A 16,070-nucleotide genomic window follows, 5' to 3' on the forward strand; every position below is an offset into this window, starting at 1 on the left:
GGCTGGGGATATAGCTCAATTGGTAAAGAGTGCTTGCCTCACATGCACAAGACCCTGGGTTCAATCCCCAGCACACACACACACAAAGGTGGGATTACAGGATCAAAGACTGAGAATAATCTCCACCTGACCCTTCAATTTTATAGCACAAATCATAAGCGTAAACTTTTTGTTTCATCACCATGAAGACTCTTTTTTGTTGAATGTGAAAGTAATGACAGAAAAGCAAATGAGAAAATGCAACCTCAAATCTTTGCATAGGAACAAAGACAAGAAAGTCATAGTTTTTTGTACTTTTCTGGAACAATATTTTTTTAAATGTATTTTTTAGTTGTATATGGACACAATGCCTTTACTTTATTTTTATGTGGTGCTGAGGATCGAACCCAATGCCTCACACAGGCTAGGCAAGCACTCTACCACTGAGCTATAACTCTAGTCCTGGAAAAATATTCTTTTCCATATCAGTTTGGCATGGAATCAATGAATTCTGTATAATAGTAACCAAAGAATATATATCATTCTGGGGGTTATTAGAAAATGTAAGACTATTTTCTGTTTTAAGACAGTTTACACAATTTTATAAAGGCTATCTTTTTTGGGTGCATGAATTCCCAGAGAAAATTCTTTTCTAATATTTTCTTACTGATTCCATAGGTGAAAGGTCAGAGTCTAAAAAGAAGTATTCCTGTACTCAGTCAGCAAGCTATCTTTAACTGGTGAAAGGTATTTTTTAAAGTATATAAATATAATAAAATAACTCCTTGCTCCTTGAAAGTAATTTTGGTCCATTTACTTCTTCACCTACCAGACAAAGATTTAACAAATGATTTACAAGGGAGTAATTAAACCTCCTTATCTGAAGAAAAAGGTCTTAAAAGAAAAAAAAAGTCCCACAGATTCGTTATAGACTGCAGAGCATATACTCTTGTAATAGTAAATTTATGTAAGGTTGCCTGCAACTACAACATTGACAAAAATAAATATATAAAACTAAAAATGAATAAAGGTCTTCAGTTAAAAATGGTGAGTCGTTTACTTTGTTTTTTAATATTTGCTTATTGACATTCATGCTTTCATTAATTCAGATTCAGTCATTCAATAAATACTAAGCATCTACAAGGTTTCAGGTAGAGTTATAGCAGTTACCAAACACAAAATCCATTCCCTCATAAATCTTACATTGGGGGAGAAACCTTATACCAGCAAACAAAATTTAGAGTCGATGGTATTATCCACACTGAAGACAATGGTAACAAATTAATGCTAGAAGAAAGGGTCCAAAGATGACACAACTTTAGACAGAGCAACAATATTTGGAGGGAATAAAAGAGGGTCCTGAATAAGTCTAGAGATGATACAACATGACTATAGTTAGCAATTTTGCATTATACACTGAAAAATTTGCTGAGAGTAGATTTTGAAAGCTCTTACCATGAATGGGGTGGTAACTATGAAAGATGATGGATAGGTTAATTTGCTTTATTGTAGTAATCATTTCACTACATAAAGCAAAACATCATGCTGTACTTTTTATTAAAAAATTTTTGTTTAGTTATAGACAGACACAATACCTTTATTTATTTATGTGGTGCTGAGGATTGAACCCAGTGCCTCATGCATGCGAAGCAAGCGCTCCACCACTGAACTACAACCACAACCCCATACATTTTAAATATATACAATTAAATATGAGGAAGAGAAAGTCTAATGCAATTTCACTAAGTATACCAATTACAGTCAAGGACTGGAGGTGGGAGTAGGCTATGGGACAAATGAGCAACATTCCTCTTGAAATCTATTAGGCTGTTCTAAATCAACATCCAAAAACCATTATAGGGAGACCCTCGGGCAAAACAACAGGAGACAAACATCTTTTTCCCAGTCCCAGGTAGATCAGAAAAGCATGAAAAATAAGAATCAGAGAAAAAAATAAATGTTTCAGTAAATATACACAAATAAAATCAAGAAGGAAATATTAAAATATGCATATGTACAGTGGGGAAATTAAAATTATAATTTTTATTATTTTCCCTAATTTCTTTAAATGGAATAAAACTAAATGTAAGCTATACAGTTAGTTCTCCACATTCTCAGATTCAACCAGTCACAGGAAGGAAATATTTAGAAAAAAAAATTCCAGTTCCAACAAGTAAACTTGCATTTGCCACATGCAGAACATATGCTGAATTCACACAAATGAAGAATGAAGTCATGTGGAATGAAGTCATGTGTAGGAATACCCTGCTATAACTTTCTGCCATTTCACAGATCCTCAATCTTAATCCAGTACTTCTTGTTTTGAGCATTTTTTATCTCCTATAATGACTGCCTTTGTACTGAACATGCATGAACTTTTTTTTGGTCCTTATTTTCCAAACAATATAGTATTACAACTATCTACAGAACATTTATATTGTATTAAGTATTGTGAATAATCTAGAGATGATTTAATGTATACAGGAGGATGTATGCTATATGCAAATACTGTATCATTTTATATAAGGGACTTGAGTTTTTCTTCAAGTTGTCCTTGTAGAGTATTTTGGTCACAGTAATGTAAAACTAAACTAAAACAGATACTGGCACTGGGAAGTGAGATCGCTGTTGTTAACTAACCTGACCATGTGGTTCTGAAGCCTTTGGTGCTGGTATGTGAGAGGAATTTTGAAAAGTTTAGAGATATAAATTGGAAAAGTTTTAGGATGTTATAAGTGGAGCTTAAAGCATGCTTCTGGTGGGAGGTCGGAGAGCAGAATGCCAACAGGAATGTGGACTGTGCTCATGAGGTTTCAAAGAGAAATGAGAACTCTACTGAGAACTTGACTAGAGAGCACTCTGTTATATTCTGGCAAAGAATCTGGCTACATTATATTCATGTCCTGAGACTTTCTGTGAGGTTAAAGTCAAAAGCGATGGATAAATTAATTGGTGGAGGAAATTTCCAGGCAGTGCAGCATTAAGGCAGTGGATGGATATTGCTAGCAGCTTTAAGCCAGGTTTACTGTGAGAACTGGAGGCAAAAAGCCCAGAAGAATTTTATAAACTTGCAATCTGGTCAAAAAAGTGTGTATAAAACTGGGACCACAGCAGGTATGTTTACTGAAGAGATAACAGCCACTAAAGAGATGCCAAGTACTCTGCACAGAGACAACAGGAAAGATGCTTCGAGTTCTTCTCAGGAATTGGCAAGGCCATACTCATTGCAGCTTTAAGGATATTAAAGTAAAAATTATCGTAAGAGTGGGGCACCCTAATTGCAAAGGGAAGCCTAGGAAGTTGCTTCACTGTGCTTGGCCACTCAGAGGTCACTGGTGCCATGAAGGTCCAAGGGGGCCCAGCTACTGCTAGAGCTGGTGGCAGACTGTGGTTGTCATCTACATGGTACTGATTCTGCAGGAATGCAGGATGCTGGAATTTGGAGATCACATGGCTTTCACTGACATTTCAAAGGAAGGCCTAGAAGGCCAGCAAAGGGCAAGTGGGTTAGAGTTCCTGCAAGCATCCCCTAAGAAGGCAATGCACAAAATTGTGCAAGTGAAGTTGAAGCTGGAATGGAGACTCCAGGAATTAGGTGATATCAGTAATATGGACCGTCTGCCAAGGAAAGTTGCTGGCTGTGGAGATAGACAGGCTAAGAGGCTATGAGAGCTGCAACCAGAAAGGCCACAGGGTGGGCCTGGCCAAACCCTTTGGAGCTAACATGCCACCAACATGTGCTCTGGATGCTGGACATGCAATTGCAGAACGTAATGTTTGCCCAACTGGTTTTAGGTCTTTTTTGGTCTCATTTCTTCTTTCTATGCCCCGATTCCCCACTTTGGAATGAGAATGTTTACTCTGTACCATTATATATTGGATATATGTAGCTTGCTTTTAATTTTTACAGGTCTCAAGGCCAAGAATTTGCCTTAAGTCCCAGATGAGACTTTGCACTTGAATTTTTGGGAAATGCTGCTAACTATGCAGACTACCAGTACTCCCTGGAGATGAACATGAGCTTTTGGGGATGAGGGATGGAATGTTATGCTTTGGATACAAAGTGCCCCCCAAAGCTCCTGTGTTAAAGCAGGAATATCCAGAGGTGAAATGATTAGACTGAGAGCTTAACCTAATCAGTACCAACCCCCTAATTTCAATGGACTACCTGGGTGTTAACTGTAGGCAGGTGGGGTGTGGCTAGAGGAGGGGGGTTACTAGGGGTGTGCCCTGCAGGGGTTGTTCTTTTGTGGCCCCTTTCCCTTTCTCCCACTGCTTCCTGGGCACTGTGAATACAGCAGTGCTCCTCCAACCATGCCCTTCTGCCACTATATACTGCCTCACCTTGAGCCCAGAGCAAGGGAGCTGGCAATCTATGGACTGAGACCACAAAAGCCCTGAGCCCACAGCAAACTTCTCCTCCCCTAAGTTGTTCTTGTCACATGTTTTGGTCATAGTCACATAAAATTGACTAAAACAGATACCACAGACACATTCTCTCCATCAGTCTGAGAATCTCCAGTTTTATCTAAGTATCGGGATTTCTTAGTGTCTAGTCTACTTGCAACATGGTATGGCCATGTTATCAAGTTCTAATCAATGAGGTGTGAGCAGAAGTAATGTGTACAACTTGTAGGTTGTGTCTTTAATATGGAAAGGCATACCCTACTCAGCCCCTTCCCTCCTCCATGCTGGCTAGAAAACAAACATGGTGGTAAGTCATCTTGAATCACTGAAAGGATCAAGGAAGAACTATAGCATGACAGAACAAGACAAAAATAAGTACGTCTAATAACTACATGAAGCAGATCATCCTAACAGCCTAACCTTTTACTTAAGCTACTAATTTTTTTTCCTGTCTCTGTCACATATAATTCTTTTTTTTTTTTTTTTTTTCTTTTTTTTGGCAGAACTGAGGATTGAACTTAGGGCCTTACAGATGCTAGGCAAGTGCTCTTTTACTGAGCTCCATGCCCAACCCTGTTTGAGACATGGTCTCACTAAGTTGCCCAACTAAGTTGCCTAAGCTCCCTGAACTTGTGATCTTCCTGCCTCAGTCTCCTGAAAAGCTAAGATTACAGTCAGGTGGCACACAGCTACATGGAGTCCAATCTTAACTCCAAAATATATAAACTCCATCATATAGGAAAGGCCTCAATAAGGGGTGGGATTGTAGCTCAGTGGTAGAGTGCCTGCCTAGCACGTGTGAGGCTCTGTGTTCGATCCTCAGCACCACATAAAAATAAATAAATAAAGGTATTGTGTCCATCTACAATTTAAAAAAAGGCCTCAATAAATACTTATCAAATGACTATGTGAATTAATCAATCTCTCATTTGGTTAGCATGGTCTGAAAAGAATCTCAATATAATCTGTCTAGTTACACTGTAACCTGTAAAAGTGTGGCTCAGATTTATATGTAATATGGAAATGGAACTTGTGAGTCTTCTGTGAGCAGCAGTATCCCCCAATTTTTAATATCTACCTCTCTAAACATCAATGAATTGTATATTACTTCCCTAATTTTGATAAAACTAAGAGTTATCTAAACATAATGAAATGCCTGTGTTTTGAGTTCTTACATCACTTAGACTTGAAGATGGTTACATTTAATATTATCAGTTTAAAAGAAAATGAACAGGCCCGGGCCGGGGGTGTCGGGGGTCTGCGGATCCCGGCCCCGGTCACTATGGACAGTTTCTTTTTCAGCTGTGAGCTTTCTGGCCACACCCGCTCCTTCACTTTCAAGGTAGAGGAAGAGGATGATGCAGAGCACGTGCTGGCGTTGACCATGCTCTGCCTCACCGAGGGGGCCAAGGATGAGTGTAATGTGGTGGAAGTTGTGGCCCGAAACCATGACCACCAGGAGACTGCGGTTCCTGTGGCCAACCTCAAGTTGTCTTGCCAGCCCATGTTACTATAAGCAATGATGTTTCTGAGGAAGAGGAGAGTGAAGAAGAGAATGAAGAGGAGGAAGCTGAGTTGTGCCCCATCCTTCCTGCCAAAAAGCAGGCGGGTAGGCCATAGCTGCCTTTGGTCAGGTAACTGCCTGCTACATCACCATGCACCATGTTCCTGGACAAGTTTCAAGAATTTTAAATGTTTCTTCTCCATTGAAGAGGAGAGTTGGGGGCATGGATTGGGTGGGAGGGTCTTGGGCTGGTGCTAGGAGGCATTCTCCTTAGGGTCCTGGTGTTTTGATCCTATACTGTGCCTCGGGCCTCCCTTAGGGGTAGGAGAATTTTGAACTTTTATCCTGACCCTCTCTCCCCACCTGCCTGTGAGGATTAGAGGTTAGTATCTGAATCTCAGAACTACACATTTGTAACACTTTTTACATTTTTAGATAAAGGTTGAAATAAAGTGGTGTAAGGTTTTTTGCAAAAAAAAAAAAAAAAAGAAAAAAAGAAAAAAGAAAATGAACAGATTGTTGTAAACAATATGGTCATGAAATACAAAGGAAAAAAAGGTGATAAAATTCAGAGGACAATACAAAAGAAATTCACAATATTTCTCAACGAACAAACAAAAGGTTACTGTTTTTTTTTTTTAAATTGGGGAATCAAACCCACATTGCCAGCCTTTTTAATATATTATTTAGAGACAGAGTTTCACTGAGTTGCTTGGGGTCTCTCTAAGTTGCTGAGGCTAGCTCTGAACTCACCATCCTCCTGCCTCCCAAGCTGCTGGGATTACTGTGACTGGCAAGCTACTGCTTTTAATTAGCCCAAAGTGACCAAATTAAATCAAGCTCAGAGTTATTGCATTAAGTTCTAGGGCAACTTGGAAGTTAATAAAAACAGAAAACATTCCATACACCCCAGATCATTTTTGTCTTTCATACAGCTGCTTTTTCAGTTCAATGGCTATATTATAACTAAAACACTAGAAAGGATAGGCAGTTGCACTGTGAAGACCACAAGGGAAAGATAAAGACAACTGCGGGGACATCTAATCTGATATCTTTGAGTTGATGAATGAACATCAATGACTCCCTCCCTCAACTCTAGGCTGATTAATGACAAAAATAAACTTGTTTGGTTCAAAACACCCTAAATTTGAGTTTTCTGTTACATGTGACCAAACACTTTCAGGTTTTACAATTCAGAATGTTAAAGCTAAAGAGCAAGTTTACAGCTAAATTCCTTATAATAAATATGCCATGCCTGTATATCAATGGTCAATTTTTTATTTTTTGCAGTGCTAGGGATTGATCTTAGGGCCTCATATATGCTACACAAGTATTCTACCACTGAACCACATCCCTAACTCAAGGTTAATTTTTTAAAATGCATAATCAGAATTCATTTTCAAATATGTGACTGATGTATACTGTTATTCTTTGGCCTACTTTATCCTAACAGATAAGACTTACCTAAAATTTAAGTTTACGTCTTTAGAAATGCTATTCTGATTTTCAAAAGAACCTTAACATGCTAATCAACATACAAAAGCAAATTCTTTGAACACCTCAACAGAAGAGTATTAAAATACTAACTAAATTCATTCATTTAACAAATATTTTGCTTCTATTAAATGCCAGCCACTAGGTCCCAAGGATTACCAAAATGAAAAGAAATAAATTCTCCTTGCCCTCATCAAGATTGTAAGTTAGCAATCACCTAAACCTGCTCTGCAAATTTTTCTTCCAGTTTATTTAAGAAGAGTGAGGATGAAGTACTCTACAACTTCAGAGATTCGTTTTTAAAAACACACAAGGAAAACACACACAAACACACACACAAAAGGATCCCCATGGAAATACAGTAGGCTACACTCATCTGCAATGATTATGTTCTACTAACCCCTGTGCCTACCTAAAACCATAAATACCACCAAACCCAATTATACTAATTTTTCCCCTACATATACAGTCAGACAGACACAAATTTAATGCCTTTTCCATCTTTTCTTCTTCCTGGAGGTACTAGGGGATTAAACATAAGAATGCTCTACCAGTGAGCTACATCCTCATCCCTTTTTAACCTTAAGATGGGGTCTTGCTAAATTGCCCAGGTTGGCCTTCAACTTGTAGCTGGGATTTGAGATAAGCATCATCATGCCTGGCTGTCTTTTCCTTCTTAACTAAGCACTTATCACTGGGCCAAAACTTCTGTAATCTTAGGTATGGCTGAAAAATTAGTGTTAATTTCTTTTTCCTTCTTCACAAGTATATGGATAGATTTTTTTTTTGTATGTGTGGTACTGGGGACTGAACCTCTGGGCACTCTACCACTGAGTTACATTCCCAGGCTTTGTAACTTTTATTTTGAAACAAGGTATCAAGTTAGGTATCCCTAACTGGCCCAGGTTGGGCTCCAACTTGCAATCCTCCTGCCTCAGTTTCCTAAATCACTGGGATTACAGATGTGCACCACCATGCCAAGCAGATAATTCATTCATAAGAATGAACAGATCTTAGCAAGTTCACCATTTTTTTTTTCTTTCCTTATTCAGAACTTTTACCTTTTCACTTAAAGGAAAACACTTCATAACTTCTCTTTGACATATCCTAACCTCCAGTATCACTACTGCCGAGTTTTGGCGCCACTGTTACATAAAATAATAGTTCAATGTTAGCACTAGAATACTGTGACAGTTCATTTGATAACCAACAAGGGTACTATGTAATTAACAGATAGGTAGGATATACCACGTGGACATACTGTCCTGAGTGTAATGGCTCAATATTTCATTATGCTACTGAAAACAGTTCACAATTTAAGATTTATGAATTATTTCTGGAATTTTCCATTTAATATTTTTGGACTTTGGGCATATGAAACAATGGGAAGTGAAACTTCAGATAAAAGACAACTACTATACAACCCTAGGCTGATTAAATGGAAAAAAATCTCATTTGGTCAAATCATCTCATGTGAGTTTTCTATGATAAAATTCAGAGGACAATACAAAAATTCACAATATTTCTCAAGGAACAAAAAGCTATAGGTAAAAGATGCCTACAAATCATAAATAGTTAAACATTCAAACACTATTCTCAGTAATAAGTCAAAGATAAACCTTCAAAAATAAGGTTTTTAAGAAGCTATCAAGGGCCTGGGGTTTTGGCTCAGTGGTAGAGCGCTTGCCTGGCACATATGAGGTACTGGGTTCAATCCCCAGCACCACATAAAACAAAATAAACTAAATGTATTGTTTCTATCTACAACTAAAAATATATATAAAAAAGAAGCTATCAAAATGGCATTCTAAAATGATACCATACAAGGCTTATCAGAGAATTTCATCAAACTAATACTCTCAATCTACTACTGTTAGAAATGTATTTTATAGATTGCTGGCAGAAATATAAACCAACGGAATCTTTAGGTGTATCATGTAAAAATACTTATTAAGATGCCAATTTCTTTTTGTTCTTAGAGGGAATAAAATGGCACTGAAAATGCAGAAGGTTTTAAGGCATAGAATCTTCAACAACTTACTGTTTCAAAGCTGCCTTTATGCATCAAATCAATGGGTGGCCGGAACAAATCTGCAAGAGTAGTTAGTTTTTTATCTATTGCTCCTCCATTTCTTAACTCCTGTTCTTGCCGAACTGCAACACAGAGGATGAAAAAGTTTAAATTAATCATAAAATAAAAAAGCCATAAAATGCATAATAAAAAAAAAGTTGTTTAAACTAAAGAATTACTGAACAATGTGCTTGACCTCAAATGCAAAGATCTAATGCTGACTTTGAAGACAAAAAAGTAATTTAAAATAACACCCAGGGCTTGGGTGTTAGGTCAGTGGTAGAGCATTTGCCTAGTGAGTTCAATCCCCAGTACCTCCCTCCCGCAAAAAGTCATTTAAAATAATTTCCTTCCCATATTCAAAAACTAACTTTACATTGGAAAAAAATAACATAAATTTACATTGACCTAATTCTGAAAATAAAATTAATACATGTTACTTTTTACAATATCTTTTGAGATTCTGCCAATACCACTGAGGACCACTGCTGTTACCTTCCCCTAGAAGGGCACAGATTCCCCTGATGACTCTCTAAGGTTACAAGACCAGTCTGTCCCTCAATGAGCTCATAAATCAATTACAAAACCAAGCACAGTCCAAGAGTTTCTCATAATTCCTCTAAACATTAACTGTCCTTTTCTTAGGATTCCATTGCTAACTCAGTACTAAATCTTGTAAAAATATGAGGCCAAGATTCTCCTACCTTATTCCACAGAAAGATATGAACCTATAATCCCAGCTACACAGGCAGAGGCAAGAGGACTGAAAGTTCAAGACCAGCATGGGTAATTTAGCAAGGCCCTGCCTCAAAATAAAAAATAAAAAGGAGTCGGGCACAGTGGCTCAGGTCTGTAATTACAGCAAATCGGGAGGCTGAGGCAGGAGGATCACAAATTCAAAGTGAGCCTCAGCAACCTAGCGAGGCCCTAAGCAATGTGGGGAGAACTTGTCTCAAAATAAAACACAAAAAGGGCTGGGATGTGGTTCAGGGGTTAAGTTCCCCTAGGTTCAATCCCTGGTACCAAAAAAAAAAAAAAAAAATTAATAAAACAGGCTGGAGATATAGCTCAGTGGTAGAGCACCCCTGGGTTCAATCCTCTGTACCACCCAAAACCTTATTCCAAATAACTATAGTCAAAATATTAATGATGGCTGCTTTGGGTCATGTGAATTTTCTTATCTTTTTCAATTCACCCTAATAGTTTTGTTAAAGTAATTTCAGATAAGATCCTGAGGAAAATCAGTTTTTTCATTTTCTTAGAGTCACCTTTAAGTGCTCATTTAGAAGCCAAATTGATAAATTACTGGATTCCTTACATTATTTCCATCTCCATTATTATTCCTCTATAACCAAACAGGTTATAAAACAACAACAATTTAGCTCAAAGGGAGTTCATCATAAGCAAACCAAATTCATAATTTCACATTTTCAATAAGATGAATTCTCAAAAACAATTATGCCTAACACTAATCATCTTTTTCTTTTTAATAGGAAGGGGAAGAGGGTGATGATAAACTGGTCCAAAGATACCTACTAGTTTCAGTTTGAAAATCCCGGAAACCATCAAATATTGAGCGGGCAGGTCGTCGTCTTTTAGGAGCTTTAGGGGGAAAAACAGAACTGATCAAAAAAGTTAAACATTAATTTTGAAACAATTCTGGAAACTTCTTTCTATAAGTAGTTTATGTTTTAAAACACAGATTCATAATGGTACCCTCCCACAAAAAATAAAGTCTTAAAAACTTTTAAGTCATTCATTAATTAATCCAATCATCTTTAGCACAATCATCATGTTTTACAAATGATAAAATTAAAGCCCAGTAAGAGAGCTGACCAAGACAAAAAGCTCAGTGGTAATATTAGGAAGAAAGACTTTTTAGGATGATTCCACATGTAGATGAAATAACACATGCTGCAAATGTCCAATTCAGGTTAGCCAAAGGGATTGACTATCATTTGGTATAACACTTAAAAGAACCAAGACTCGAAAACTATCTTAGTGAATGGTGGCACATGCAAAATTATAAACACTAAAAAAAAATCTTGAATTTTAAAAGATGATGGCACTCTAGATCTTGCCTATAAGATACTTAAAGACTGGGCAGTAGACACTATACAGGGGAACAGGATACCTTTGTTCTATTCATTTTCTGTCACTAAGCTACTTTGTAATTGTGGGAATGCTTTTTCAAAATATTATCTTCCATATAAGGTGGTTTTAAATGTAAATTACCAAACCACTTAGTACATTATAATAAATTAGGCCTTCCAAATGATATCTTTCAATATAAGAGTTATTAAGGTGGCTTTATGGTAAGCCTAGCTAGCATGTAACCAGAACACTCCACATTAATAAATAATGATTAGCAGCAAGATAAGAAGAGTACAAGAGTGAGTCCACCATCCTATGTCAAGGAATCTTTCCCAACAACCTGCGTGTGTCATTACACAGGGTAATTATTTCCATGAAAACTACTAAATAAAAGGCAAAGAAAAACAAAAAAAGTGAAACCACATGTTTAAAACCTTCACTGGGTTTAAAACACATTTGTTTGAATGTCATTCACATGTCTATATATCAATATTTATGTTAAAGAATTGCTAGGTACAGCACACTCCTGTAATCCCAGATACTCAAGAAGCTGAGGAAGGAAGATCATAATGTGAGGGCACCCTGGGCAATGTAGCAAGACTTTGTCTCAAAAAGTAAAAAGGGGGGCTGGGGAGATAGCTCAGTTGGTAGAGTGCTTGCCTTGCAAGCATGAGGCCCTGGGTTCGATCCCCAGCACCGCCAAAAAAAAAAAAAAAAAGTAAAAAGGGATGGATATGTTGTAGTTCAACAATAGAGCTATACCCTAGTTTCAATCCCCCTATAAGGGAAAAAAACAAAAGAAAGAAAGAAAAAGAAAAACAAGCAAGCAAACAAACATGGATTTTCAGATCATCTTCTGCATTATTTTATTCTACTGCTATTCCTTTAGTTCAAGTATAGAAATAAAATTAAAATTCAGCCCCACATGGGGCATGCAGTTACAAAACAGAGAGTGCTTTAATAATGTTATAATTGTGGATATTCTTCTTTGATAATATGCCAAAACTAGTGGAAGCTTTTTTAATTTTAATATGTATACATATAAATATTTATGTATTCTTGGACAAACGTGTAATGCATATGATGTCTATGACTGTATGATTGCTTCTCCAATTTAATCTGTTTCTTTTTATCCCCCATTTTTAAAAATTGGTCTACTCTAAGTTGTACATAATGGTGGGATTTGATGTTATATATTTGTACATGCACACAATATAACATAATTTGATCACCATCATTCCCTAGTATTTCCCCTTCCCCCGCTCTCTTTCCCCCTATCTAACTGATCTCCTTTCGATTTTTCATGAGATTATCTCCCACACACAACTTTTTTTTTTCTTCCTTTTTTCTATCTTCCACACATGAGAAAAAACATGACCCCTGACTTTATGAGTTTGGCTTATTTTGCTCAACATGTTTTCAAGTTTCATCCTATTTCATGCAAATGACAATTTCATTCTTTATGGTCAAATAAAACTATACTTTCTTTCTTCATTCACCAATTAACTGACACGCAGGCTGGTTCTAAATTTGGCTATTGTGAATTGTGCTGCTATAAACATAGATATGCATGCATTGCTATAGTATGATAACTTTAATTCTTTATAATAAATACTGAGGAGTGGTATAGCTGGGTCATATAGTGATTCCATGCCTGGTCTCTTGAGAAAAACTCCACACTGATTCCATTATGGCTGTACTAATTTACAACCCCACCAATAGCGTAAAAGTGTCATTTTTCTCCACATCCTCTCCAGCATTTATTATTTTACTCTTTTTAAAAAAAAATGCTCTTTTTTTTTTTTTTAGTTGTCAATGGACCTTTATCTATCTATCTATCTGTGGTGCTGAGAATCTAACTCAGTGCTTCACACGTCAGGCAATGCTGTACCACTGAGCCACGACCCCAGCCCCTTGTTTGTATTCTTGATGGCTGTCATTCTAACTGGAGATGAAATTTTGTGTAGCTTTCTTTGACTTGCATTTCCCTAATTGCTAAAGATTTTGAACATTCTTTCATATATTGTTTGCCATTTGTATTTCTTCTTTTAAAAAGTGTCTGCTTAGTTCATTTTCCCATTTATTATTTGTTTTGTTGGTGTTATGTTTTTTGAGATCTTTATATATTCTGGATATCAATCCTCTTTTCAGAAAAATAGCTAATAAAGATTTTCTCCCATTCTATAGATTCTCTCTTCACATTTTTAATTGTTTGCTGTGCAGAAATTTTTAAATTTGATTCCATCCTATTTATTATTCCTGCACCTGAGAAAGTCAATGCCTGTGCCTATATGAAGAGTTGACCCTACATTTTCTTCTAGGATTTCTGTAGTTCTAGTCTAATTCCTAGGTCCTTGGATCCATTTTTAGTTCATTTTTGTGTAGGACAAGCAACAAAAGTCTATTATCATTCTTCTACATGTGGATAACCAGTTTCCCCAGTCCCATTTGTTAAAAATGCTGTCTTTTCTCCAGTGTATATTTTTGGCACATTTGTCAAGGATCATATGACTGTATCTGTGTGGGTTTGTCTCTTTGTCTTTTATTACATTTCTTTGGTCTTATGTGTTTATTATTATGCCAGTACCACACAGTTTTTGTTACTATAGCTCTGTACTATGACTTGTAGTCTGGTATTACGATGCTTCCAGCATTGCTTTTTTGGTTTAGAATTGCTTTGGGAATTCTGGTTCTTTTTAGTAATTTCTTTAAGGTTTGTTGCAACATGAATTTGAAATATTATCAATGAACTTTTCATATTCTGTTCCATTAAAATTCATTATTCTAGGTGGCAGGTATTCTCTAAAATGAGCCCCCAATTATCTCTTGCTAGAGTTTGGATAACTGCCTTCCAAAAGGCCCATGTGTAAAAGGTTTAGTTCCCACTTCACGGTGCTATTGGGAAGTAGCAGGAGACATGGAGCCTAGCAGGAGAAGTTAGGCCTTTGAACGTGTGCCCTTAAAGGGGGATGTCAGTCTCTTCCTCTTTTTGCTTCCTAACTGCCACAAAATGAGCTGTTTCCTTCTCTAGGTGCTCCCACCATTATGTTCTTCTGCTGTTGTCCCTGAACCAAAAGCAACAGGGACAACCGACTGTGGATTGAAACCTCCAAAACTGTGATCCAAAATAAACCCTTCCTCTTTTTAAGCTGATTATCCCGGGTACTTTGCTATAGTGACACAAAACTTACACATACATCCCTCTCATTATTTTATATGTGAATACCCTGATTATCAGTGATATCAAATAGAATGTGGCATAAGTGATGACATTTCCAAAATTAAGTTCCAAAAAGACAGTAGCTTCCATCTTGGGCAGTCCTCTCTGACTCTCATTTGCTCTGCGGTAAAGAAGTTATATTGCTAACCAAGAGTTAAAGGAGATACTCCTACATTCAAGCTCTGAGATGACTTGTAGCCAGCAGACACCTTGATTAGGGATCCTAACCAAAGGCACCCAGCTTTGCTATGCTTGGATTCCTAGATCACAGAAACTGTGATATAACAAATATTTGTTATTTTCAGCAGTTTAATGTTGGAGCAATCTGTTACACAGCAATAAATATCTAATACAATCCATCTTAAAGTATGAATTAAACTTACCAGTGCATGATTTTATAATATCATGCATTGGTCACCTAACACACTTAATAGTACTTATTCATTGAACTAAGTAAATATTCCAAATGTGGAACATTTTATTACAATATCAAAAAACTAACCAACTAACCAACAAAACACCTGTTAACGTTACCACTGATTTCAGAAGTACTGGGAAGGTATTAGGCTTACAATAGTGGATACAAATTTTCTAAATTTGATTTTACTTGAAAATTCTTCAAATATCACTGATAATATTATCAGTTGTCTTAAAGTAACAGGTTCATTCTTCATTTTCAAGAACATGTCTGCCATATCCCTAACTAGTCTGTCAGTAAAAAGCTGCTAATTCCGTTTCCAACTCAAATAACCACAAAAGTGCTTTTGCTGAAGACAACCATAGTACCTTCAGCATGCAGAAGTGCATTATGCATACATCATATTTCAGAGTATTCCGAAAATGTACACTCAAAAATCAAGACTCAGTGAAAATAATGCTTTTTAATGCTTCATCAAGAATATTATAAAAGACTGCCTTTTGAATTAGTTTGTAAAGACAGAATGTGACTGTTAAGAAGTCTATAACTGGGCTGGGGAGATAGCTCAGCTGGTAGTGTGCTTGCCTTGCAAGCACAAGGCCCTGAGTTCAATCCCCAGTACCACACACACAAAAAAAAGGAAGTCTATAACTAGTAATACATTTTGTTGCCACTGCCCTAATACAACTAAGATGCTGACAGTCCAACCCACCACTGCTTCTGGAACCATCACTTCAAATGTCACTCTGGTGAAAAGACAAACAACTTCTTAACATTATTATGAAAATAACTAACTTTGCAGACCCCCTGAAAGAGCATCAGGGACTCCCAGATCACACGTTAAAGAACTGTGCTTTAAATCAATACTGCCCTAAGAAAAAAA

General features: G+C 36.8%; 1 protein-coding gene and 1 pseudogene across 2 annotated transcripts in view; one reads left to right on the plus strand and one right to left on the minus strand.

Moving 5' to 3' along the window:
- UBXN7 (UBX domain protein 7) overlaps positions 1 to 16,070 on the minus strand; it is a 63,030-nt gene that overhangs the window by 19,393 nt on the left and 27,567 nt on the right. The window contains exons 4-5 of the mRNA XM_079156236.1: positions 10,992 to 11,057; positions 9,426 to 9,538 (exon numbers count right to left, since the gene is read on the minus strand). Coding sequence (XP_079012362.1) covers positions 9,426 to 9,538; positions 10,992 to 11,057 — 179 coding nt within the window. The remainder of the gene's footprint in view (positions 1 to 9,425; positions 9,539 to 10,991; positions 11,058 to 16,070) is intronic.
- On the plus strand, positions 5,579 to 6,356 carry LOC306670406 (nucleoplasmin-3-like; annotated as a pseudogene). Its single transcript has one exon. The product of its transcript is annotated as a nucleoplasmin-3-like (transcript).

This window comes from Sciurus vulgaris (genome assembly GCF_902686455.1).
Source record: "Sciurus vulgaris genome assembly, chromosome: 10".
Taxonomy (NCBI): Eukaryota; Metazoa; Chordata; class Mammalia; order Rodentia; family Sciuridae; genus Sciurus; species Sciurus vulgaris.